The 24,900-nt window shown below is 41.8% G+C and overlaps 2 protein-coding genes across 7 annotated transcripts; both read right to left on the minus strand.

Moving 5' to 3' along the window:
• Positions 1-4,981: 4,981 nt before the first annotated feature.
• Positions 4,982-14,305, minus strand: tut1 (terminal uridylyl transferase 1, U6 snRNA-specific). Its single transcript, XM_044103653.1, has 10 exons — positions 14,031-14,305; positions 12,906-13,096; positions 12,596-12,802; positions 11,137-11,251; positions 10,921-11,048; positions 10,605-10,831; positions 10,397-10,506; positions 8,555-8,677; positions 7,547-7,639; positions 4,982-6,341 (listed from the first exon to the last, which is right to left on the minus strand). The coding sequence occupies exons 1-10, from the start codon at positions 14,104-14,106 to the stop codon at positions 5,278-5,280; spliced, it is 2,334 nt and encodes a 777-aa protein (XP_043959588.1). The 5' UTR covers positions 14,107-14,305; the 3' UTR covers positions 4,982-5,277.
• A 537-nt stretch (positions 14,306-14,842) lies between these two features.
• Positions 14,843-24,874, minus strand: mki67 (marker of proliferation Ki-67). 6 transcript variants are annotated; one of them, XM_044103657.1, is made up of 16 exons: positions 24,659-24,834; positions 24,125-24,228; positions 23,209-23,290; positions 23,003-23,118; positions 22,654-22,723; positions 22,466-22,544; positions 20,241-20,843; positions 19,908-20,137; positions 19,668-19,826; positions 19,094-19,616; positions 18,858-18,973; positions 18,584-18,761; positions 18,366-18,503; positions 17,394-18,253; positions 16,732-17,272; positions 14,843-16,616 (listed from the first exon to the last, which is right to left on the minus strand). In XM_044103657.1, exons 2-16 carry the CDS (start codon positions 24,211-24,213, stop codon positions 15,070-15,072), a joined length of 5,331 nt encoding a protein of 1,776 aa, XP_043959592.1. In that variant the 5' UTR covers positions 24,214-24,228; positions 24,659-24,834; the 3' UTR covers positions 14,843-15,069. The 6 variants fall into 6 exon arrangements, with proteins under 6 accessions (XP_043959592.1, XP_043959594.1, XP_043959591.1 ...); XM_044103659.1 differs by having other exon boundaries at positions 19,094-19,377; positions 19,480-19,826; XM_044103656.1 differs by having other exon boundaries at positions 19,094-19,377; positions 19,429-19,826.
• Positions 24,875-24,900: the final 26 nt, after the last annotated feature.

Genomic DNA, 24,900 nt, shown 5'->3' on the forward strand with positions numbered 1-24,900 from the left:
ACACACGAAACGGACAATTTATAACTTCAGCTGAGGACAATAACAAGGGAGATCTACTTACTGTAGACGGTAAAACCCACCTCCATTTTCATTTGGTTCACACATGCTGCTCGAGTCCAAATAGGAAAATTAAGCGCACACACACACACACACACACACGCACACACACACACGCACACGCACACGCACACACACACACACACACACACACACACACACACACACACAGAGAAGTCCGTTCTGGAGTGGGAGCAATCTCCCCGGAGAATGTGCAACTCCTTCCTGCCATCACAGACAGAAAGGGGGAAATGATTATGCACTTTCAGTCAGCCTTATCTGCAGAAGCGGGGAGCCACTAATATGAACAGAGTGCTTTTCATGCAGCCAGGTCTGTTTGCATTGTTCTGGAGGCAGAATGGGGGGTTGGTTGTGGCCCACCATAATGTGGAGTGTTGATCCGTGAGCATGTAACTGGCTGTAAAGGAAGATATCTAGTTATGTAAGAGGAACAAAACAAAAGCTTTTACAATAAGAAAAGAAAAAAGACTGACAGTTTTGCAACACAGAGACCCTCATATGAATCCTAAAAAGTGCAGGATGGTTATAAAGGAAATACGCCCAGGGCGGCATCACTCAGTTGTCCTCTAAATGGGCTTTCTATTGTTTATTTATATTTTATACATATAGTATAAAATACTATATGTATAAATATAGTATTGGTCCTACAAAACTGATTATGTTGAAGTTCTAATTCAAGATTCAGAGTCAAATTTGCTATTTTTAACCCTCTGACATGTAAGTGGGTCCTTTTGGACCCGGTGAGGTCGTCTTTTTGCAATTTCTTTGTAATGAAAAGTTTTCATCAATTCATATTCCAGGTATTCCTCAAAAAATATGTTAGAGCTATATAGGCACTCTTCTGTCAAATTTTAATCGGAGTTTGATGGATTAATGACCCTAATTAATTCCTTTTAATTTCTGGTGTCAAATTACACCCCCCCCCCCTCCCATCCGGTGACAGGATAAACATTCCTTGGACATCTGTTATTCTGATCGATGCAGCACATTTAACTTTCAGTGCTCACTATGAGTTTGTGATTTCCTTCATCACTTTAATTTGATGATTTTTTTTCTATAACACTTGCTAGTTTGATACATTTCAGTAAATGTTTCTCATTTGTACATGTGGTTCTTAAGAATATGTGGCTGGTAGTAAACAGGCCTACATGAGGTTCCTCAAATGTAACTTTTATCTTTCCACAGTTAAAGTCAAAAACAACCTCTAACATCTCTCTATTAACAGAAATTGTCCTCATGTCGTTGTAAATGCTACTTTCATTCAGTTTTTTTCTTGCTGTTGAATCAACACTGATCTTCCCACTGCTTCATGCTTTCTCCAAAATAGTAAATGTTGGTTTAAATACATTTGAAACTCATATATATATTTTTTTTATTGTAACACTTGCTAGTGTGATACATGTCAGTAAAAGTTCTTCGTCTGTAATTTTATTTCTTAGGAATATGTGACAGGGACTAAACAGGCTGAGGTGAGGATTCTCATATTTAACTTTCTGCTTTCCCCAAAGTTGAAAGTTTCTTACGTTGCACAACCACACTCCAAGAGTTGCTCCAACATGGGAAGTTATTTTTTGTTACCTTTAACTTTATCCACTACCTTGGACACGTTGGGAAATGACTATAAAAAAAATCTATGAGTTTCAAATGTATTTAATCCAACATTTACTAATTTGGAGAAAGCATGAAGCAGTGGGAAGATCAGTGTTGATTCAACAGCAAGAAAAAAACTGAATGAAAGTAGCATTTACAACGACATGAGGACAATTTCTGGAAATGGAGAGATGTTAGAGGTTATCTTCCACTTTAACTGTGGAAAGATAAAAGTTACATTTGAGGAACCTCATGTAGGCCTGTTTACTACCAGCCACATATTCTTAAGAACTACCAATGAGAAACATTTACTGAAATGTATCAAACTAGCAAGTGTTACATATTCTTAAGAAGTACTTGTGCCAATGAGTAACATTTACTGTAATGTATCAAACTAGCAAGTGTTATAGAAAAAAAAATCATTAAATTAAAGTGATGAAGGAAATCACAAACTCATAGTCAGCACTGGCTAATCGTGGTACCATAAATAATGCAGTAAAACAGTTAAACTCTAGGTTTTCTTTAGAGGTATGTGTTTATTCTTACGCAGGGATGCGCGTAAGAGTAAACGCGCAACGTGATGACTAATAAAGTTTGTTACTCTGTGTGCTTGAATTCAGAGGAGAGAAGACTTACTAGAACCAGAGGAGCTTCTAGAAACATTTCTTATTTGGCTTGGAACAAATAAGGTGCTACTTAATTTATTCCCCTTTGGTTCGCAGAAGAGAAAAGTTTGTTATTTTTTAATCATTTCCCTCTTTGGAAAGCAGAGCCTGAGTAAAAACACAGGAATTGAGTGGCTCGAGGTAACTCTACCTCAGAGGATGTTCTCAAATTTGAGACACATTTGGGAAGTCAGCGTGCAATTAGTAAACCGATCTGCCTCTGAAGCGCCGTAATGTTCTCAGAGAGCGAGATGTCGTCGGTTCTGGTCACGGGGCGGATGACTGGCCGGACCATAAACGAGCCGCATCTCGCCACTAATACGCGTGACGTCACAGCCGACGTGAGTCACAGCTGCCGTGATGAACGGACGGGTAACGGCAGATGGTGAACAGACGTTTCCCAAAAAGCTGTGAAGACCTCGGGTCCCTCTGGGAGAACAATGTCGACGCTCCCGCTGGACACAAACTGAACGACGCTCTAAATAAATCAACTCCGGCCTCAAAATTCACACAGATAGAAGAACTACAGGATAAGTCGGTTTTTAGTAGTGATAAAAAATGGGCAATGTGTTTGTGTTTGATAATTAATGAGAAAAAAAACGGTGTTGTCTGACTGGACATGATCACTCATTTCAGCACCTTCAGAAGGATCGTTGTTGTTGTTGACAGAAAGCTTGAGAGAAATGACTTGTGAGTTTCATCGGGGTAAAATGGAAAAATTAAGGTTGTTGTGTTGGTAGGGCACCGCCAGGAATCTTGGGCCCAATGACAAAAAATTAGATTGGGCCCCCTGCACAGCTGCTGTTACAATATTTTGAGTCTATTTGACCAATCAAAAGCTTCACAACTTTAAAGGCTTCCAACTGCTTTGCTTTCTTTGGTCCAATACTAGGACAATATTTACTGCTCATGAATTATACGTACAGCAGTTCACATACAGTATACAAGTAGGTTGCTTACATTTTTTCTATTACTGAAATGTCCATGAGCAACAGTCACAGGCAACATGCAAAATATACATAAAGCAATCCAGACTTCTCAAAAAATGCTATGAAGTTGCATTTTATTCAAGCTGCAGTAAATAACTTTAATAAAAAAATGTTTTATCCATATTTGTTAAATATATCATCATGTGTCGCATGGACACATGATGATATATTTAACAAATATGGAGAAAATATATTGGCAGGGGGGAACGGGGTGGTGGTCCCCCTGTTCAAAAAGGGGGATCGGAGGATGTGCTCCAATTACAGGGGGGTCACACTCTTAAGCCTCCCTGGCAAGGTCTATTCGGGGGTTCTGGAGAGGAAGGTCCGTCGGATTGTTGAACCTCAGATTCAGGAAGAGCAGTGTGGTTTTCGTCCTGGTTCTGTTACACTGGACCAGCTCTACACCCTCAGCAGGGTCCTGGACGGTACATGGGAGTTCACCCAACCAGTCTACATGTGTTTTGTGGACTTGGAGAAGGCGTTCGATCGTGTCCCTCTAACATCACGCTTCAAGATGATGTTCGAGTGAATAAAATGCACAACAGTTTCAGAATCGTATTCACGGTTCTCCTGGAGAAAAAACGTTTCTCTGTTGCAGTTTTGCAAAATATTTGTATTTATTCACTTCAATACAGATGAATAAACATCCAACCATCCATTTTCTGTTCACCCTTATCCCTAATGGGGTCAGGAGGGTTGCTGGTTACACACAACCATTCACACACACACTCACGCCTAGGGAGAATTTAGAGAGACCAGTCCAAAAACCTGACAGTCATGTTTTTGGACTGTGGGAGGAAGCTGGAGAACCCGGAGAGAACCCACCATGCACAGGGAGAACATGCAAACTCCATGCAGAAAGACCCCGGGCCGGGAATCGAACCCAGGACCTTCTTGCTGCAAGGCAACACCTCTACCAACTGCTCCACTGTGCAGCCATTGGATTTATATCCTACATTAAAATTAATTTATTAAGATCAAGAAGAAACATTGAACTCAATATTTATGCAACACTAACACTAAACATCTCATCATACATTTAAACAGAAGAAAAAAGTTAAGAGTTTAGTAGATTTTATAAACAGAGTTCACATTGTCACTTTCCTAAGATATTAGCCTGAGTCGTTTTTTTGCCTAAAGATGCTTGAGTTGGACCATAATTTTAGGAAGGTTCCAATATGATACAGAAAAACTCAAAATTTTTAAAAATAATTTTTTGTTTGATCTTTAAAAATGTTTTGGCTTTTTTCTTCTAGCTTTAAGACATCTACCGGTATATTGTCTACTTTAGCTCTAAATGTTTTCCTCCATTTCACCAAGCATATAACAAACATGCAGCAGTTTTTGCTTCATTTACAGAACAGCCACAGGTGTCAAATCTCCACCTTCAGCTCCGACCTGCTGGCTGGGCGTACGGCCCTTTAAAAACTGAGATGAATAGTGTTAATAAGCAGAGGGGAGCTGTGTGCATCACTCAGCTCCAGTCTGGTCTGCTGCAATAAAACACACTGTCTATCTGAGTGATTACTCTCATCTGTCTTAGTGGGACCAGAACAAATCAGCTGACAAGGAAGCACACAGTATTAGACACAAAGAGAAGGTTCAAATATTGGCTTCAAGATGATGTTTGAGTGAATAAAATGCACAACAGTTTCAGAATGAGAATTGTACTCATTTATTTTCATTTGAGCCCTTTTCATAATTTGAAAGGATCTATAGAAAGTAGATCAAACCGAGAAGAATGCCAAGTCTCAAACTTTAAAAGAGGCTCAACCACCAGAGGAAGAACCTGATCAACTCACAGGACAAACGGCATAAAACAAAAACACTAACTTGACATTCATACAGTAAAAAATGAGCAGTTGAATATAAACCACTAGTAGATCTCCTCCCTATTCCCTCCAGAGTTTGTGTTTTGTGTCGTCATTGGTGAAGGATGTGAAGTGGGTGTGGCGCTAAGCGCTGCCCGCTCCGCTCTCCAGCACCGTCTCCACCATCTTGGGAACAAACACTTCCAGGAAGTGAAAGAAGTCGTGAAGAACCCCTGCCTTGTCACTTCCTGGCTCCAGATTCAACAGCAGACTGGTGTTTTCCGTCCCGCCCACCGTCTGGGGGCAGACCTTGAACTCCAGGGGGTCCTTTAGCTCCGGCTCGCTGTCGGCGATGGACGCTGTGACCTGGGACTCCAGCTCCAGGCAGCTGCCCTCTGGTCTGCTGTCCGGATCTTTCACCAGCTCCCGCCTCACCTTCCGCCTGCCCACCCACACCGCGTGCCTCTGGACACAGAACCAGGGCGGGAAGTCGGCCTTCGCCGTTCTCGCCAGTCTCGGCTTTTTGCCAGGAGGCGTCACTGAGTCGTCGCTGCCGGACGACAGAGGCCTCTTGGCGCCGACGGGCTGAGGGCTGCCGTCGCTGTGAGACTCCACGCTCTGGACGCTGTCGTTAAGCGTGGTCTCCATCTCCTCCGCCCCGGTTGCCGTGGAAGCCTCCAGCTCACACCTGAGGACGGTCTTCAGAACCACCTCCACGGCGGAGCAGACCTTCCTGGACCACAGCAGCCTGGAACCGTCCCTTGCCGAGTGCAGCTCCCCGCGGAGCCCCTCTGGGAGGGCAGCGGACCTGAAGGGGATGGTGATGACGAGCCGCTCCGGGGGGGCCTGCTGGGCGCCGCCTAGCGGGGCCAGCAGGCGGCCCAGGCCCCACGACTTGCCCTTGGTGCTCTTGTTGTGGTAGCGCAGGCTGTGGCAGAACTTGTCGGCCTCCTGGCACGCCTTCTGGAAGCTGCGCAGCGAGCGCTCGTTCACGTTCCCCGCCACGTTGTGGGAGAGCTCGAAGGGGTCCAACAGGTTCAGGGGACCCAGCTTGGGCTCGGAGGGCGGCCCCTCCGGCGGTGCTTCGCCGTCTTTAGTCTGCGACAGGAAGTCGGTGATTGGAAGCGCGTTGCCCTGCCTGAGGGAAATGACGCAGCTGGGAAAATCAAACTGTGTGTAGAAGGAGAAGAAGCCGGCGAGCAAAGAACCTGGGAGGACACGGCAAACATCAAAGAGTGACGAGAGGAAGTGAAACCCTGACTTATTTTGAACAAGTAAAATGTCAGAGGAAAAATAAAATAAATGAGAAGAAAATGTATATCATAATATTAATCAAACAAACAAAAAAAACCTTCCATATCCAATGTGAACAAGACAAAGCTTGTTACAACTGAATCATCCAAACTGACAACTTCTGACTTTCAGGGTTTTTTTTCTTTGAATTATTGTGTTCAAACCTCAGACAGAATTTGTGTAAAATTTGTGTATCTTCAAAATGCTTTAACAACATATTAAAATGATTTATTTAAAAATGCAAACAAATCAGCAAAGTACCAAAAAAATTATCATTTGAGAGCAAATCAAAACAAAATTGAGAAAAATTGAGAAACCAAGATTTAAAAATAAAACAAAATTTCAAGACGGAATCTGAAATCACAGTATTGATCTGATAATATTGATCTGAAACTCATACCAGCTTAGTATCAATACACTGTGCATCAAATTAATATGCAAGTGATATTTTCTTAAATGCTCAATGTAAATGATAGTCAGTATAATTTTTAAGTCATGAACTATTACAGTATAAATCAAATTTTACTGAACAAAGCTCCCCAGTATTTTTTTTTTTCAAAAATTAAAAAACTGAAAATGCACTGTTCCAAATTATTATGGATTATTTTATGGATTATAAAGAACAGCAAACGGTTATTCTTTCAATGTGCAGCATTAAGTGTTCACATGTACTAAAATCAAAAACATTTCAATCAAAAACATCTTAACATACAGAGTTGCATGTTAACATAATAGGGTTGAGGTCAGAGGTCAGAGGAGGATGGTGACCACACCATGAGTTTCTCCCCCTTTATGCCCACAGCAGCCAGTGACACAGTGGGATTCCTTGCAGCATCAGATGGTTCATTGTCATGAATGAAGATGATTTTGTTACTGAAGGTTCAGCTCTTCTTTTTGAACCATGAAAGAAAGTGATCAGTCAGAAAGTCCATAAACTTTACTGAGGTCATTTTCACACCTTCATGGACTCTGAAGGGACCGACTAATGGAAGAAAAATGTTTACTGGCTTTTAGTTCTCTAACCAAAAATCTGAAAAGTGTGGTGTGTTCTCTTTCCATTTTCAGATGTAGTTTTTTTTAGAAGAAGGAAATGAATTGTGTCTGGTTCATGAGGACTTACACAGGTCCTGAGTGTTCTGGCTGGGCTGCACTGCAATGGGCTGACTGGGGAAGGTGCAGTTCCAGCCATCGATCACACACTCCTCCTCCTCACCTGCAAAACATGCAGATATGAACAAGAGCAAGGTTCCTAATATATTTTTTTTTGCTGTTTTTACATTAAAAAGTAATTCCTTTCAAAGCTGGAGACAGAAATCAGCTCAGATCCTGAGGAAACTTGAGGTTGGAGTTCAAATTAGAGACGCAGCTGGACGGTGTTCCAAAAAACTTTCTAAAGGAACAAACGTGTTTATGGTGGAAAACAATATCTGATCACTGGTGGCTTCAACATGAAGGTGAACACAAAAGATTTAACAGGCTAGAGTTGGATTTATATCCTACATTAAAATTAATTCATTAAGATCAAGAAGAAACATTGGATTCAATATTTATGCAACACTCACGGTTTTCATGCGTACGTATTTAAATGTCTTTCTGTGTGCCGTTCTGGTGCAGTTATCAAATAAATTTTTATTTCAGTACATTTATGTCTATTTAAAATTAAGCGTTTCAAGTCAATTCAGTGCTGGTCTTCTGTATCGGATCAGACGATACTGGATCTCAGATATGTGTATCGGTATCGGAAGTGAAAGAAATATGTCGTCCCCTGATTCTCCCAGCTGAGCTACGGCTCGGTGCAGCTCCTCCAGAGTCACCAGGTCTCCCTCAGCTCTGACTGATGCTCTGAGTTTACAACATGGACCACCTGGGTAACAGGCCTCTGTTCTCTTAATGGGCAGAATGAATTTCACAGCAGCAAATGATTTACATGATTGTGCAGTTGAGAGTCTGATCTTGTATTTCTCATGAATCGTGTGTTTTAATGTTTTCATTTTGACTAAATGAAACAGCCGACGTGGTTTTACGACAGACTAATGTTCTCATGTTAATCAAGTGTTTAATAAAATAAGAGCACTCTGAGCTTTCTGCACATGCAGACCCGGTGTCGGTGAACCCAGGCAGCACCTACAGGCCATGTCTCTGAGCTGGTCCACTGTGGGCAGCACCGCTGGCCGGCAGTTCTGCAGGAAGAAGACGACCAGCAGCGTCAGGGCGTAGTTGTTGAGGAGCGGGCCGGCGCCGCTGGGGTTACCTGCAGGTGACAAACTGCTGTCAGGAAACAACCAGACACTTTATACCAGCAAAATGATCTTCTGCTAATTTAGTAATCGATTAATTGGAAAAAAATAAACTAAAAAAAAAAAAAGGCCAATTGATGAAACAACAACACAGAGCAGTAATTAAACCGAGATCAATAAGTTTTAAACATCAGGATATTATGATCTGTGGAAGTGAGGCTGGTTCTCATGGATCTGACTGAACCTGCTGCAGCCACGGCAACATCAGATGACTCACAGCACAGCGTGTCCCTGTAAGCAACATCCAGCTGTTTTTACCCAGCATGCTGTGCGCAAGCCAATAAAAGCCGTGTGAGCGAGCAGCCAGCTGCTTTATGGGTTGAAATCTCTCAACTGATGCTGAGCTTCATCAACTCTCTATTTATTCACATCTTTTTCTCTCATATCACTTTCACTAAGCTGCACAATGAAGCTTATAGAGAAACTGAAGCTGAAATATATCATGTTTAATTATGTCACTGTGGACAGTGGAGCTGACCAATGCATGTTCACAGCTTTGACTGGTTTGAGTCTTGTTTTTTCCTGGGTTGTTCTAGAATATGATTTAGCTGAACTGTGGCTGCAGGAAGGGCCCAGGTCCAGGTGCAACTCGGTCCAGAATTTATTAGAGCTGGACCGACAGCACCCATCTTTAAAAAGCCTGACCAGTTGATTCCTATTTTGACTGATTTTTTATTTTTCTTCATTTGCCAGTACTGACCAGCTGCCCATCACCCAACATCAAGGAACTCAGTAGATTTATCACTGCAGATTCAGTGTTTATATTTGAGGCTGTCTGTGTTTTTCTGACTAGAGAAAATGCATCATGTATTAAAAATGCTTAAGCAAAAAATATTGTGAATTAAAGAAATCCAAGTCTGATGTCGCTTTACCTTTTCACACTTTAAAATAAATAGAAGTTTCATATTTCTACAGTTTTTGTGCCTATGAAGAATCTATTTAAACTTCTGACTGGAACAGCAGCCATGATGTGAAAATAAATAACTAAAATAATAATAATAGTAATAAAAGAACAGCCCAATCAAACTAATAAAACTGGAGTTCAACAATCGGTTTTGATGTTGGGAAAACTTCATTGTGACACGATAATTTCCTGTTATTATTGGGGTTTTTTTTGTAAATTGCCAGCGCTGATCAAAGCGTTTGCTTTCAGACGGCCATTTTGGGTCAAAGCTGCAGCTCTACATGTCATCATGCTCGCCTGACTCCTCTGATGAAAGGCCTGGCGGCGGCGCCAGCCTCCAGTTCAAAGAGAGCTGGAGGCGCAGAGCGAAGGTAATTAGCGAGCTCTTCAGGTGAAGAACGGCTTTAATAAGATTTCATTTAAGTTTACTGACCCAACACAAAAGGAGCTGGAATCATGATTTCTTTATTCTTTCCCGAGGCTTAAGAAAAATAAATAAATAAATAAATAAATAAAGAAGGTAAAATAAATTAATAAGAAATAAAGTGAAAGATAAATGACTTTAGAGGAATTGTTAGGGAGGAATGTGTGGTTCTACTGACACCTGCTGGTCAGAGACTGAAATAACAACCTAAATGAACAAGTAATACTTTTCATTTATAAAAGGAAAATCTAAAGATGCCATCACCATCTACAGTAACTCTTTTAAATTTACATGAGTTTCTCTCTGGGATCAATAAAGTGTTTTGGAATTGAATTGGGATCCTACCAGCGATCTGCTGCTGCTTGGCCCAGTATCGGATGGTGAACACCAGAGGCCTCAGCCTCTCCTCCAGCCCCGACAGCAGCTGCAGGAAGTGGGTGTTCCTCACACCAAGTCTGCCCAACAGAGACCAGAGGAAAAAGCAAAACATGCAGAAAAAATGCATTGATTAAAAAACAAAACAAAACAAAACATAACCATATTCTTAACCAACCTGTTGTTCAACGTGATGTCTCCGTGCAGGTTGAGCTCGCGGTGATGGTACTTGACGACGGGGAGGCGAGCGGTGCTGACCACGTGGACTTTGTGCACGCTGGGGACGCAGCGCTTCAGGATGGTGGCCACGAGCTCCAAGACCTCGGCTGCAGACGCCGTGGACAGATCGATGTCGGACAGGATGGAGTCCTCGGAGCGGCCGTCATCCGACACGCCTTCGCCTGCCTGGAGGGAGGAGGAAGAGAGCAAAGACTCACCTCGACCCGTTCAGGACGACATCTGGACAGGTCGAGGTGAGGGTCGGAGCATCAGACCTGCTCTGTGGAGGCCTTAGCCCGTGCTTGGAAGGTCTTGGTGTTTTCCAGGTCCAGGAACAGGTCCAGGTCGCACGAGTGAATACCGAAAGTGTTGACGGATGAACCAAAGAGCAAAATCTGACTGCCTGCAACCCACAGGAATGTTGAAAATAGACATTAAACATCATGAAACGTGAACATTCCTCATGCTAAGGTCATGCAGGAGACACTCACCTGGAAAGAATTCAACAAAGACCTCCTGCAGGAGCTGGACCACCAAAACTCTGGCCTTCTTTTCATTCTCTCCCAGCTGGAGTCGCTCCACCAGCAGCTTCATCTGGGCATCCACCTGGGACGAAGCACAGGGGAGACCACAGCTACGTCAGTAACAATCAACCAGGCACATTTTTACTACATAAAACAGCTTCCAGACTCTGAATAGAATCCAACGGAGTCAGATAAACTTTAGAACACAGGCAGATTTTATTCACCTTGAGATTTTCTACAATTCATCACAACTTTACTTTAAAAGGACGGACAGAAGAGACAAGCTAACGCAGGATTAGCTACAAGACAATACAGTCTAAATCCAGCACTGTTCAACCGATCGTCTGAAAATGGAAGGAGTCTGGTTGGTACGCATAAAAACATTTCAACACTTCATTATAACACAGAAAATGACAACAGCGATCAGTTAGCTCAAATATGTAGCGATCCTAAACCATTTCCCTCCTAAACTGTTCAGCTAATGGGATTAGCTCAATGTTTTCCTGGCTTAAAAAAATTCATTTTTTTTTTTGTAACACATAATTATTTATTATTTAATTACTAATTATTATTTTTATTTCTTTCAGCTTGCAGTGGTGGGTACACTTCCACTAATGGCGGAGGTCATTTTTAGCTTAGCTTTGAAAACGTTGAGCGCACTTAGCTTCCCATGAATTCATATTTTCAAATAAATTCTGTAGTGATAATTTACTTGGTTGTCTTGTGAACTTGTGATGGGTGTTGAAGTTTTGGTTATCGACTGTGTTCATATTCACGCTCTTTATTTGAATTTGGCAGCAGGTCCGTTTCCTCTTTCTTCCCCCATAACTTTATTTAAAACAAGAAGCATACAAGAAAGACACAAAACACAGACAGGATTATTGAACATGGAAATTAGAATGTCAAAAATAAATTAGTGCTCAAGGCTTGTAATCTGTCAAGAGCAGATGTAATCTGAATTGAAGTTAGAGGTTTAGCATTAGCTTTCAATAAATACTGTCTTGATGCAGCGCTTCAGCAGAACTAACATATTAGCCAGCAGTGAGCACCACTCTCAACTTGCCATCCTATGAGCTGCATTGTTTTATTTGAAAGATTGAAATTGTTCAACACAGAAAAATGCATCGTGGTTATTTTTTTCGGCCACATTGCCCGACTCTACTGCTAACCCAGCAAGACATGGTGGGTAAACCGACAGGCTAGACAGGGCGAGCATTAATCAGGGATGTGGAGGAGCTGCAGAGATCAAGTGAGAATAAAATGAAACTTCTTGACTGACTACATAAAAGAAAGGCGGTGTGTGGTGACAGTAAATATGGCGTGGCAGCATTATGCTATTTTCCAGCAGTGACAGAAAAGCAAGACATCAACATCATATGAAGTATGTGCTCCAGCAAAACGAGTCTGGTATGAAGTGGAGGTTTACCGAAGAAAGCTGACACAGCTCAGGCTTGAGCCGCTCAAAGATCTTCTGGAGGCTCTGAGGGTCGTTCTTCTTCTTGGGAATCAGTTTGAACTCCTTCTTTTCCCGAGGTTTAACCCGCAGCTTTAGGCCCTTGAGCTGGTGCTCGACGCAGGCTAGAGCCGCCTGGATGCTCTCTGTCTCACTGAACTGAACAATGGCATACACCCCCTGGCAAAGGAACAGTTCAGCATTTAATCAGTCGCTCCGAAGAAGTTCTAATAAAGTCTCAAAAACAAAAGCTGCACACTGCCAACGGCCGAAGTGGACCGACCTTGTCCTTATCCACGATGACGTCAGAGACGGCCCCAAACTGCTCAAAGTACTCGGTCAGGTCGGTCGAGGAGATCTGTGGTTTGATGCCGCTGACGAACACGCTGTGCTCCTCGTGGCTCTTCCTGGTGGAGCGGACGGTGCTCAGCGTCTGGTGCTTCCGCCCCTTCACATGCTGCTCCACACTCGGCACTGGATAGTCATTTAAAAAATAAAAAGAAGAAAATCAATTATTAGACAGACCAGACAACTACATCTAAGTAACATCTGATACTTGTAAAATGTATTACCTGTGTTTGGTGTAATGTGAACTACAGGTTTACAGTTTAATCCCATTTCTATTTTTCAAATTTTGTAGAAATACATCTTTTTTAATTCATTAGTGTTACATGAAGAAATAAATGTGACAAACAATTCTGACAAATCCTTAATTTTTCTGGTTTATCTTAAAAAACATTGTTGGGTTTTAAGCCTGGAGGCTCCAGATGATATTTTGTTAAACTACAACTCCTACATAGTCACTATGTTTATGTTTTACTTTATAATAAAACTTTAAAAATCCGTTACATGTAGTGAACCTGGCGGTCACAATTCCTCCTCCATGCCCAGTGGAGGGAACCACTATTTTTCAATGTGCTAAAACTCAGCAAGATGAAACAAACATTTCAAACAGATTTGTTTTCCACATATTCTTTTACAGAGTCAAATCAATTTACTGTACATCTAACAAATCAGAACAAGAGAGAGAACAACAAACGTTACGGCTGTAGCCTCTGTCCTGGGTACACTTCCTCTCAGTGTTTTGGTTATTCCTATTGTTTGTGCACTTTCCATTAATATGCTTGGATCCAACACAATTTGTCTTACCTCCTCTGTGTAAACGGCATTATCTGCTGCACAACAACAACATTGTTGATTGTTTGAACCATAACGTGATAATTTAAATCGTGGCTTCGACTCGTGGGCTTAAATGTTATTTGTAAACTGCTGCTACAACATCATAGTTGTCCACGTGACTGCCTTTTCACATAAATACACATATTTCCAATAAAATTAAAAACAAGTCATAGATTGCTTAACTTTTTAACCAAACAGGCGCGTGCCCCGGTTAGCTCATGTTACTCACAGTTCGGTAAGATGACGTTACACAGTTTGCAGCAGAACCCTCTGGTTGTCGTTTGTATATCGCTGTCTGAAGACATGGCGGCCAGTATTTGGCTAAAAAATGATGGAAACACCTTAAGACTTCCGTCTCGGACAGTTTGAGGGCAGCTACCCTTACTGCGCCATGCTCAAATCTCCCTCCAGCGTCAGGTCCTAGTCTGTGTTCAGTCCGCCAGCAAAATCTGTTCGGGTGTGACAATGTTGCCCTGACAAGGTTCCTACCACGCAAAAGTGATTTCAAGTCGGTTGGTTGTAGCAGTATATAACAATAAACTATAGGAACTATTCAAACCTGTGGTTTAAATTTGTATTATTACAACCAATCAGTCAGTGTTTAATAACTATAACTTTACTACCTGATATTTCATCAAGCAATCTGAATATCGTTTAGAAAAATCAGTGTTGCATACTTTAAAATTATATATTTATTATATTTAATTATCAAAATCAAAGCTGTTGGTACAAATGTATTTTTTCCATGGATTTAAGAGTCTGCACACCTTAAATCCATGATGACATAATATCCCATTATGCTGGCATATTCCTTGTGCGGCCAGATTAAGTCTGTTTGAAGCCTAATGCTAAAGGTACAAAATAATTCTGGAAACACACAGCTAACATTAATTAGAATAATATCACTGTAATATTTAACATCTCATGATTTTCTAATATTGCTTTGACATTTTATACAAAAGCTTTCAAAACTATCATGTCTGATGCACCTTGAGAACCATTTAGCAGTAAATAAAAAATGAGACCATTGGACAATTGTACTGTAGTAAAAAAAATTTAATACATCTTTTTCCACAGCAACAATATATTTGTAGAACCATACAAACAAAAATATGAAAGGTTTAAAAACATGGATTACTGAAGAATTGGCAGTGCTTAATTTTCAGTCGATAAAACTACCTTCTAAAATGCCCTCGCACCTAAAATTGGGAATTACCGTAAAAAACATTTGGGGAAACCGTAATTAGGATGAAAAGTATTTACAAAAGTCATTTCTTTGCTGATCTCCCCCGTCGGTTTTTTTGCTGTGCTCCAATATCTTCCTCCACCACCTCTGCAACCTTCGCTCCTCGCCGTCCTCTCTTGGGGGGCTCGACGACGTCATCCGAGAGAGTCTTCTCTTCAGTGCTGCTGGCCTCCTTTGTTCCGTCTTTACCGCTAGCGTTAGCCTGGTCTGGAACTTTTGTCTTCCTGCCTCGAACGGCCTTCACCGGCGTAGCTTTTGGAATTTCATGGATTTCCAGGTCCTTTTTGAACTTGACTGCCTTTTTGGTCGTCTTTGGGTCTTGGGCATCAGCCTTCAAGCTTTCGGAGGTATTTGCCTCACCACTGGCCCCATCATCCGTTTTGGGCTTTGCCGCAGCCCGTCTTCCTCTTTTTGCTGGTATGACTGGTTCTGAAGCAGGTTCTTGTTTGGGTTCCCCCAGAGGAAGAGCTGTACCCCGGCGGCCTCTCTTAGCTGGAGTGGTTTGTGAAACCTCGCCTTTCAACTGTGTTGCTTGATTAGGTTTATGGACCTGAGGAGATGGCACAGAGATCTCTTCATGTTCAGGAATCTTGGCAGGGACAGTCTCCTGAGGGATTTGTTGTCCTTTTCTGCCTCGTTTTGGTTTCTCGGTAGCGTCAGCCATTCGTACTGAGGACTTCACAGGGGTTTCTATGACAGCATCTGCTTTAGCTTTCCGTCCTCCTCTCCTGGGCTTTGCAGCAACAGAACTTTGTTCAGCACTAGGTTCCTTTTCTGGGACCATCATGTCTTCCTTTGTTTTTAGAGGCTCTTGCTCAGGTTTTCTTGTTCTCCGTGATTTCTTAGGGGGCTCCTGATGTTCGGTGGTCTCTTGTGAAGTCACCTTGTCATCCTCAATCTGTTTGTCCTCCTTTAATAAAGCACTTCTTCCTCTTTTAGCCCTTGTTGGAGGCTTGGTCTCCACGGGGAGACAGGTGTCTTCTGTCACCTCAGCTGGCTCCTCAACATCAGGTTTGGGTTTTCTTCCTCTCCTGGGTTTACCAACAGAAGGAATGAGTTGAGGAGTTTCAGCATTTGCAGCAGGACATTCATCTTTCTCGGGTTCAGTGGATGCTACTTTAGCTTTTTTCCCTCTGAGTGGCTTGGTTGTCACTTGTACTGAACTTTCAGGGTCCGTTGTCTTTTCATTGGACTTCTCTGATACTTGAGGAGTCACGGCTTGATTGGAAATCTCAGTTATCGCTTGTGCTTCAACAGCTGGCTGATCGACAGTGTTTTGAGACTTTGCATTTCTGGTTCTTGTGTTCTGTTTAACAGCAACAGGTGTTGTTGGTTCCATCTTTTTTCCTCTCCTTCCTCTGACTGGAGGAAGAACTGGCCCATTGGAGGTCTCCTTGGCTTCCTGTGTATCCTCAGCTTCTTTAGCCTCCACGGGTTTAGCTCTTTTGCCTCTCACGGATTTTGCTTGAGTCAAGCTAGTTTCTGCAACTTCCGTATCTGCGTTCTCCTTTTCAGGTAGCTTCACACGCTCAGCATCTGATGAGTTATCACTCTTGTCTTTATCTGCATCTGAAAATAAGATTAAAGTCAGTTTAACGGTATCAATATTCCTAAACTAAACAGGTGTAAACAGTTAATGCCATCAAGGATTAAACAGGAAATTATGCATTGAAGAATGACTCACTCTTAGGAAGGTTCTGCTCCTGCTGTGCCAGTTCTTCAGGTTGTTTGGGTTTTCTTCCTCGTTTGGGCTTCAGCACTGCTCTCTCTACAAGTGCTGGACCTCCATGTACATCAATGGCTGGCACTGAATTGATCTCAGGTTCTGGGGTCGCTACCTCTTCTGCAGCAGGATTCTGCTCTAGCTCTATTGCCTCCTCTTGGGCTCTTTTGATAGGTCTTCGTCTTTTCATAGCAACCTTTGGAGACTCTGGAAGACTTTCTTCAACATTTCTGCTTTCAGGGATTTCTGCATTCCTGCCTCTTGTGGTGTGTCTAACAGCAGGTGGCGCTTTGGTCTCAGGTTTCTTTCCTCTTCTTCCTCTAGCTGGTGCAGACACCATGGCATTTTGAGAAGGTTCCAGCAGTTCTATTGTTTCCTCTTGTTTGGGTTCTGCAGCTTTTGCCCTCCTACCCGGAACAGATGTTCTGTCAAGAGAAGCGCTGGTAGAAGTTGTATTGCTCTCTATGACACTTTGAGGTTGTGTTTCCATGGCATCTGATGGCTACAAATGTGAAAGGCAAGAGATACTTGTTAAAACAGAGCAATAAGACAAATTCATTTGACAAAATACAATATAAAGATTTTTCATAATTCATTACAATTGTTCATGCTCCAGTTATTACCTTATCTGGCCGCTGCTCTGTCAGGTAGGTCACTGGCTCCTCCATGAGCTCCTGAAGTCCCTCAAAGTCTTCCACTGGTGGATTTCCTCTCGGTCTTGGCGATTTCATCAGCCTTTTGATGCCAAAGTTGTCTTCTACCGGTTCACCTCTCTGTTTAGGAGTTCTTGGTAACCTCTTCATACCAGCCACATCCACAACTGGAGCAGTCTTCTCTTTGGGCGTCTTCATCATTCTCTCAACAGTGGCAAGACCCAGCATCTGGGACTGGTGGATTGGTGTCTGGAGAAGCTCCTTAACACCATCCAAGCTGACGTCAGAGCTCTGTCTGGCTTTTGGAGTCTTCAACAGTTTTCCCCGAAGGTCTTCAAGAGGTTCCAACTTCTGCTTCGGAGTTGCAAAAATGTGTTTGACCCCAGTGAGACACTCTGGTTGTTCAGTTTTCTGTTTAGGAGTTACCAAAAGATTTCCTCGGATGTCCTCTAAAGGTTCGGTTTTCTGTCTTGGTGTCTTCATGATCCTCTTGATTCCAGTGAGACATTCCTGTTGCACAGGTTTCTGTTTTGGCGTTTTCAAGAGTTTTCCTCTCAAATCTTCAATGGGCTCAGCCTTCTGTCTTGGTGTTTTCATGATCCTCTTGACCCCAGTGAGACAGGCAGGTAATTCTGGCTTCTGTTTGGGAGTTTTAAGAGAGCCCGCCTTTGGATCTGTGTGTTTAGAGTCTGAACAAACGTCCGAGGCAGGAGCATCACAGACAAAACTTGCTTCTTCATCTCCACTGAGAAGGCGCTGGATTGCCTCGCTGTTGTACCTTTGACTCTTTACTGTAGAAGCTACACTCAGTGGAGACACCATCATTTCATCTGAAAGGCAAGTTAAATTTTTGAACACCTTCAGCCCTGAACAGTTTGTTTTGGCAAAAAATAATTACGATTTTAGTCTGCTTCAATAGCGTCACCTGAAAGGCCAAATTACCTGGCTCCTCTGGGGTGTTCAGCACCGACGGTTCTACCATAGAAGAAGTCGCTATTGGAGTCTTCTTGGCACTGCTCTCACTGACCAAAGACCTTCTTCTCTTCTCATTTACAGGAGTTTTGAACATCTCAGAGAGTCCTGAAATTCAAAGATACAATCAGCTGCAAAACTGAAATCCACAACATGTGATCTGTGGTGACAGAGAAAGCTACAGCTACCTGTTAAATCTTCATCCATTTTCATGTCCTTTTTGAACAGTGCAGGATTCATGACCACTTTTGGTGCAGCTCCAGTAGGATGTACAATGATTCTTTTGTGAGCTCTCCCAACAAGGATAGTGGCAGGGGAGTCTGCATGTCCAGTGCTTGTATGGCCTTTTAGTTTCCTGGCAGGGGTCTGACAGATTGGAAGGGGGAAAACCCAGACACTTCAGCAGTAGTTGTGGTTTTAGGGTTTTATAACAGTTTGAACAGATCAATCTAAAGAACAAACCTGTGGTTTGGACACAACTTTCTTCACAGGTTTCTGTATGATCTTCTTTTCAGTTGGAGCAACAGCTGTCGTCTTAGTTTGTCCAAATTTGACAATATTTGCCCAGGAACTTTGAGCTGAAGAGTCAGTGAAACACAGATAATGAACAAATATGACTGCTTTGAGTAGCTCAAAGTTCTTTACATAGTACTCACAAAGAAGCAAAAGTTACTTTCATACTTCAGCATATAACTCACCTTTCATTGATGCCCGTGAAATGCCACTTTGTCTCAGAAAGACCTTTACTGCACTCCTGGTAACACCTGAAGTCCTCCGAGAGGCACTCTTCATGCTCTTCCTCCTGAGAGGGATGTTTGGGGTACCAGCAAGCAAAGGCATCTGTTGAGCGACTGCTGTAGTTGGAGAGGGGGTCCTGATGCGTGAGACAGAGAAGCGACCTTGGATGGACGAGGTTTGAATGCCTGAATTCAAAGATGTTTTCACTGGTGTTGCACTGGTCAAGGCCTTGGGAGAAGCGGACCTGGATTTGGGAGTCTTCTGAGCTGGACTTGCAGCCTTGGGAGAAGCGGACCTGGATTTGGGAGTCTTCTGAGCTGGACTTGCAGCCTTGGGAGAAGCAGACCTGGATTTGGGAGTCTTCTCAACTGGACTTGCAGCCTTGGGAGAAGCGGACCTGGATTTGGGAGTCTTCTCAACTGGACTTGCAGCCTTGGGAGAAGCGGACCTGGATTTGGGAGTCTTCTGAGCTGGACTTGCAGCCTTGGGAGAAGCGGACCTGGATTTGGGAGTCTTCTGAGCTGGACTTGCAGCCTTGGGAGACTTTTTTCCAGGTGTGGCTTTGGGTGAAGCTGACTTGGACCTGGGAGACTTCTCAGCAGGGGAAGTGGACCTTGATTTTGGTGATTCCTTCCCTGTTGGAGTCTTGGGAGAAGCACTCTTTCTGAACTTAGGTGACGGGGTCCTCTGCTCCTAAGGAAAAATTTGAAAACATTTTAAATAAATGTTTATGACCTAAAACAACAGCTTCAGGAAGAAAAGCTTGTCACTAACTTTTAGCAACCCAATGACAGAAGCTCTCCTAAGAAGAGACAGTTTGGGTCTATAGAGAGATAGACTCCTCCTTGGACTGGCCCCTTTACGCAGTGGAGAGTCAGGTGGCAGGCGTTTGTCAAATAACTCTGGGCTGAGGTGGCCTCCGAAGGAAACTCGTTTCCTTTTTAGGTTTGGTTTTGGCAGGTCTTTCCCAAGCTCCTCGCTCTTGCGTTTTTTGGACATTTTCGCTAAGAAAAAACATAAATCTTTGCATGAACTTAAATGCAAGCTGTGGTAATCCACTAATTGTTTTATATGAGCTAATGCAAAAAATAAAAGAAGGAACAAAACCTTTTTCAGCAGATCCTGAGTTTTTAGGAGATCTCTTTGGTGGATTTTCCAGTTTGGGAGATTTTCCAGCTTGCTCTTCTTGCTCCATGGACACACCAGATTTAGACGGTGTGCATTCCTTGCTTCTCCTTCTGACCGGTGACTTAGATTCTGAAGCCGTTATCTGCTTAATAACCTCTGAGGCGGTGAATTTCTGAGGAGTTGAGATTCTTCTCTGCTGTGAAGTACCTTCAGACTTTCCAGCTTCTTCCACTCTGGGTCCAGGGCCCTCAGCAGAAGGAACCTGGAAGCTCTTCCCCCGTTTCTTAACACACTCTGGGGTTTTACCTTTGGAATCTTCTTCCTTCTTGGGTGTGAAAACGACCCCTTTTTCACTCTTCTTGGCAACCGAACCCGGTCTCGGAGTGCAGAACTTTGAGGACGGTGTCTGAACCACACTTGCGGAAGACTTGCGAGGAGTCTTGACATCCAACGACTTTTTGATCATTTGATACAGATCACTGAATGGCGAGTTCTTCTCATCTTCCTGGGACTCCAATTCCAAGGTTTTCTCCAAGGATCGCTGGATGTTGTTATAGTTAGCTCCATCTTTGAGATGAGGGTCTAAAAAGCAAAACAAAAATATATTTTTACACAAAGTTACTGTCAAACATAATTTTCCATTTAATTGTTCTTACCAAATAGAAAGGAACTCAAAACAACCATGCTAAACACAAAAGAACAGAGGTGGACTTTATCTTTGTAAAAGCTGCCCTGCAGCTCTGACTCGTCGTTCCAAATGCCGTTTAAGACTTTAAAGTGGTAAAGCTAGCCGCCTCTTCAAAAAGTCCCACACACAATATTCACATGCGCTACAGCTCAAGACATTACGGTACCCCCATTTACATGATGTTTTCACAATAAAAGCACACATCCGGTTCATGTTTGATCTGCTGCAAGTAGATTTCTAGCAGCTTCATGTTTAGACTTTGCTTTTATGCAGTTGCAAAAAGAAATAATGTATCGGAAATAATTGGGGACATTAAGCAATGCTGAAAACTCTGTTTCCAGTAACTTCTCTCACTTCTGGGTGACAGAGGGACAAAACCAGCAAATGTCAACCACAACTAATCTTTAATTCCAAAATATGCACTATGATTTGGAGGCGAGTTATGTTTTGTTGTAGTTAACATTTTAACTGAATAAACATAAACCACATATAACAAACATATGAAAATGATCTTTACATATAGTAAGTGCGGGCCAGCTTCACTGTCATTTTCGAAGCTTTACCTCAGTTGTTTAAGTTGGTCACATATTGGGACATGTGAGCAAAATCTCAATTTCATAGTTTGGGACACGTTTGGATCGTCTACTACTGAGAAGCTGCACCACTACAGCGACTTATTTGTGTGGGACAAAGCAATCCAACATCATAGTTGAATTAACGCGTCACAGATGTTTTCCATGTAGGGATTTAATCAGTTCCTAACTTGCAATAAGGCTCTCTACTCATTATAGAAAAGGGAATATATACAATAACACTGTTATTAAATACCTTGCAACTGAGACAAAACCCACTAAAACGTTTATATCTTTCAATTTTAAAACCGTTTGAAATACGTAAAGAAATCTAAAACAGAATACAATACCAATATTTCAGGAATAAAAATATTCTTAGTGTAATAAAAAGAGTAGCAGCCTCATCACAATATGTAGGTTCACACAAAAGTTCCAAAAGTGTTAAAAATACACAATACCTTTACTTAATGACCTCAAATTCTGCACTGAATAAGATCTTACACACATTGATTGCATACCTTTATTCTGTATTTAATTATTTGTTTTAAAAAAAATCTTGTTGCTGTTTTGACTCAGCCAGTTTCAACCCTCCATTTAAGGAAACACAGAGTCCCCAAAACCTGTGAATCATCCTGGTTGTAAAATTAATGCAGAATTATCTGTGAGTTAAGTCAGACAGTTAAAATCCCAGCAGAATGTGGAAAAGCAAAGATATTTATCTTCAAAAAGCACCTCCATTCAAACGAGAAATAAATAGTGAACACAAACATTTAACATTAAACCGTCTTCTTTTATTAAGTGACTAATTTCTCATTCCATGCAAACCGAGAAAGAACCTGGTACTACTTGTCATCTGGAGTTTGGATTTTTATTTTAGATTGGTCAATTTTTATCTACCAACCAAACATGCAGCACAAACATGAGACTGAAGTTAACAGTGTTACCTGTAGAGACTTCAGGGATTCTCTTTTCTCCTGCGTCCGCGGCAACAACACTGTGAGCCACTTGCTGATCTCGAAGAACCTAAACACGTTAAAATATCTCTAAATGACTTTTATTTTATCAGAAGTGAAGCCTCAGACATTTGTTAATTACCAGGCAATGTTGACAGAATCTAAAAAGCTAAAATCACCTTAAGGGTTTCAGACTTGGCCCCAGAAGAAGTCCTCTTCTTCGGTGTTTGTGTAGGCGCATACTCAAACCTGAAATATTGTCAGAAAAATAAATAAATAAATAAATAAATCACACAATTCCTCATCAGGCTGTTGGAAATTGAAGCATGATCACGTTAAGTTCAGTTTATGTCATTTTGAAACAAATCAATTCATTTCTGTGCAAGCTAATTGAACACGTCCACATTATAACATCACTGCTGATAAATGGCCACCACTGTTGTGCTCAGTAAAGGTTTGAGAGAAACCTGACAAAATAAGAAAGACAGAAAATTTGTCTTACTGCAACATTTTCACTTTCCTGCTTACCTGAAAGAACGATCGACAATAGTTATCACATCGCCGTGCTTCAAGCGCTCAGACTGACTCAGAGCCTCGCCGTTGACCCGCGTCGGATTGGCTGAGCTCAGGTTGGTCAAAATGATCTGGAGGGGAGGCGAAGAACAATCAGCTCAAAGCGCATCCAACATGAAACGCGTAAAGACAGGACAAACGATATTTGCAGGAGCATTCACCTCTTTATTTTCATTCAAGTCAATCCTGCAGTGCTCCTTGGAGACCTGAGGAAGCTGAATACGAATGTCGCATTCGGCCTTCCTGCAAGACCAGAGGGGAACACGTCAACAAGTGGGACATTTCACAGAGAATATGTTGACAGTGAAATGGAATGGACAGCAAAAATACATCTAGAGGTCACATTTAGAATAATAATAATAATAATAATAATAATAATAATAATAAAACTAAAAAACTAGATGTATATTTTTGCTGTTTCCAAGAAAAAAATAAATCAAAAGAAATGTGCAACTGTGTAGGTAATTTTTTTTTTTTTTGTAAGATGTGTATGTACATTTGTGCATAAAATTTACAAGTAATTTAAAAAAGAAAATATAAATAAAAAGGATTCACTTTATAAGACAAAGTTGATTGTATATTCGCTCGCCTTGACAACAGGAACAGAACTTGTGCTTCTTGTTCCTCAAAAATTGGCTTCTATGCTTTCCTTGTTGTAAAAAATGCATATTTTTGATATTTTTTTTACAGCTGGCAGACTTTAAATATAAAAGCTGCGAAAATCACAAAGTGAAAGGATGAAAAGAAAGCCAAGATGGACACACAGCAACAGAAACGGACTCAGAGAGACAAAGGATAAATAACTGGATGGAAGGTAATTTACAAACAAATACTTAGACATTACTATTGATTCATATTTAGAGGATGAGAGAGAAACATCTGGCTGCTACAAGTGGAAGGATACATGGGATAGGTAATAAATTTAGTGCTTGTCATGCAGAATGAAGTCTGAAATTGCAAACATTCATCCACACTTCTTTTATCTTCCATATTTCTATGGGAAGAACCGTTGCTGTTTTATAAGTTCTTCTACGTAAAAAACAAAAAACATAGAAAACATTAATTATTTGAGCTCACCTTCCAAACAAACACGACGCAGTCAGAGGAAACTCAGTCCCGTCTCCTCCACTCCTCTTAATAACCACTATTTTACCATGCAGAGGCATTTTCCCAGCGTTTACCTGAGAATGTTAAGGTAGAAAAAAGTTAATGTGTGAGAAATGAGAAGTCAAATTTGAGCTGAACATAGCGGTGGTAATGTGGCGTATTGTACTGGAAAACTTAGAAGCATGAAGCGAAACAAATAACTGAAATTAATGCAATTTCGCCGTATTTCACTTTATTGCTGTAAAGGCTCGAGTTAAAACACTGTACCGAGGCCCACGTGCAATGTTGACACAAGTTCGGCTTTGTGGCCTAAACTATCAAAAAGAGGGATGAATATACATATTCTCAGCAGGTAATAATGCTACAAGACGAAATGTGTCCCTTTAGGACACGTAGTTTTATCACTTCGCTCCAACGTTACCTATTGACGTTCAAGACTAACGTATCGAAGTTTACACACGGAAAAAAAATGCCGTTAAACAATCATTACCGGTGACCTCTTACCTGTAGATCCGTTCAAAAGTACCTCGTATTTCGTCTATCCATAAACATAAACCTGCTAAAGACTATAATACCTTTTAATTTTAAAATTTCATAATAATCGGGCTAAAAACAGAACTAACCACCCTACCTACCGACGAGTCTTTAACGTTAACTACAGCGGACAGCCGTCCCTTGTGCTCTGTCCTCTTCCGTAATGTTGCTGCAAAAATCGCTCCGCACAACTTCACGCGCACAGAAACTCA

Source organism: Gambusia affinis, linkage group LG20, assembly GCF_019740435.1.
Source record: "Gambusia affinis linkage group LG20, SWU_Gaff_1.0, whole genome shotgun sequence".
Classification (NCBI taxonomy): domain Eukaryota; kingdom Metazoa; phylum Chordata; class Actinopteri; order Cyprinodontiformes; family Poeciliidae; genus Gambusia; species Gambusia affinis.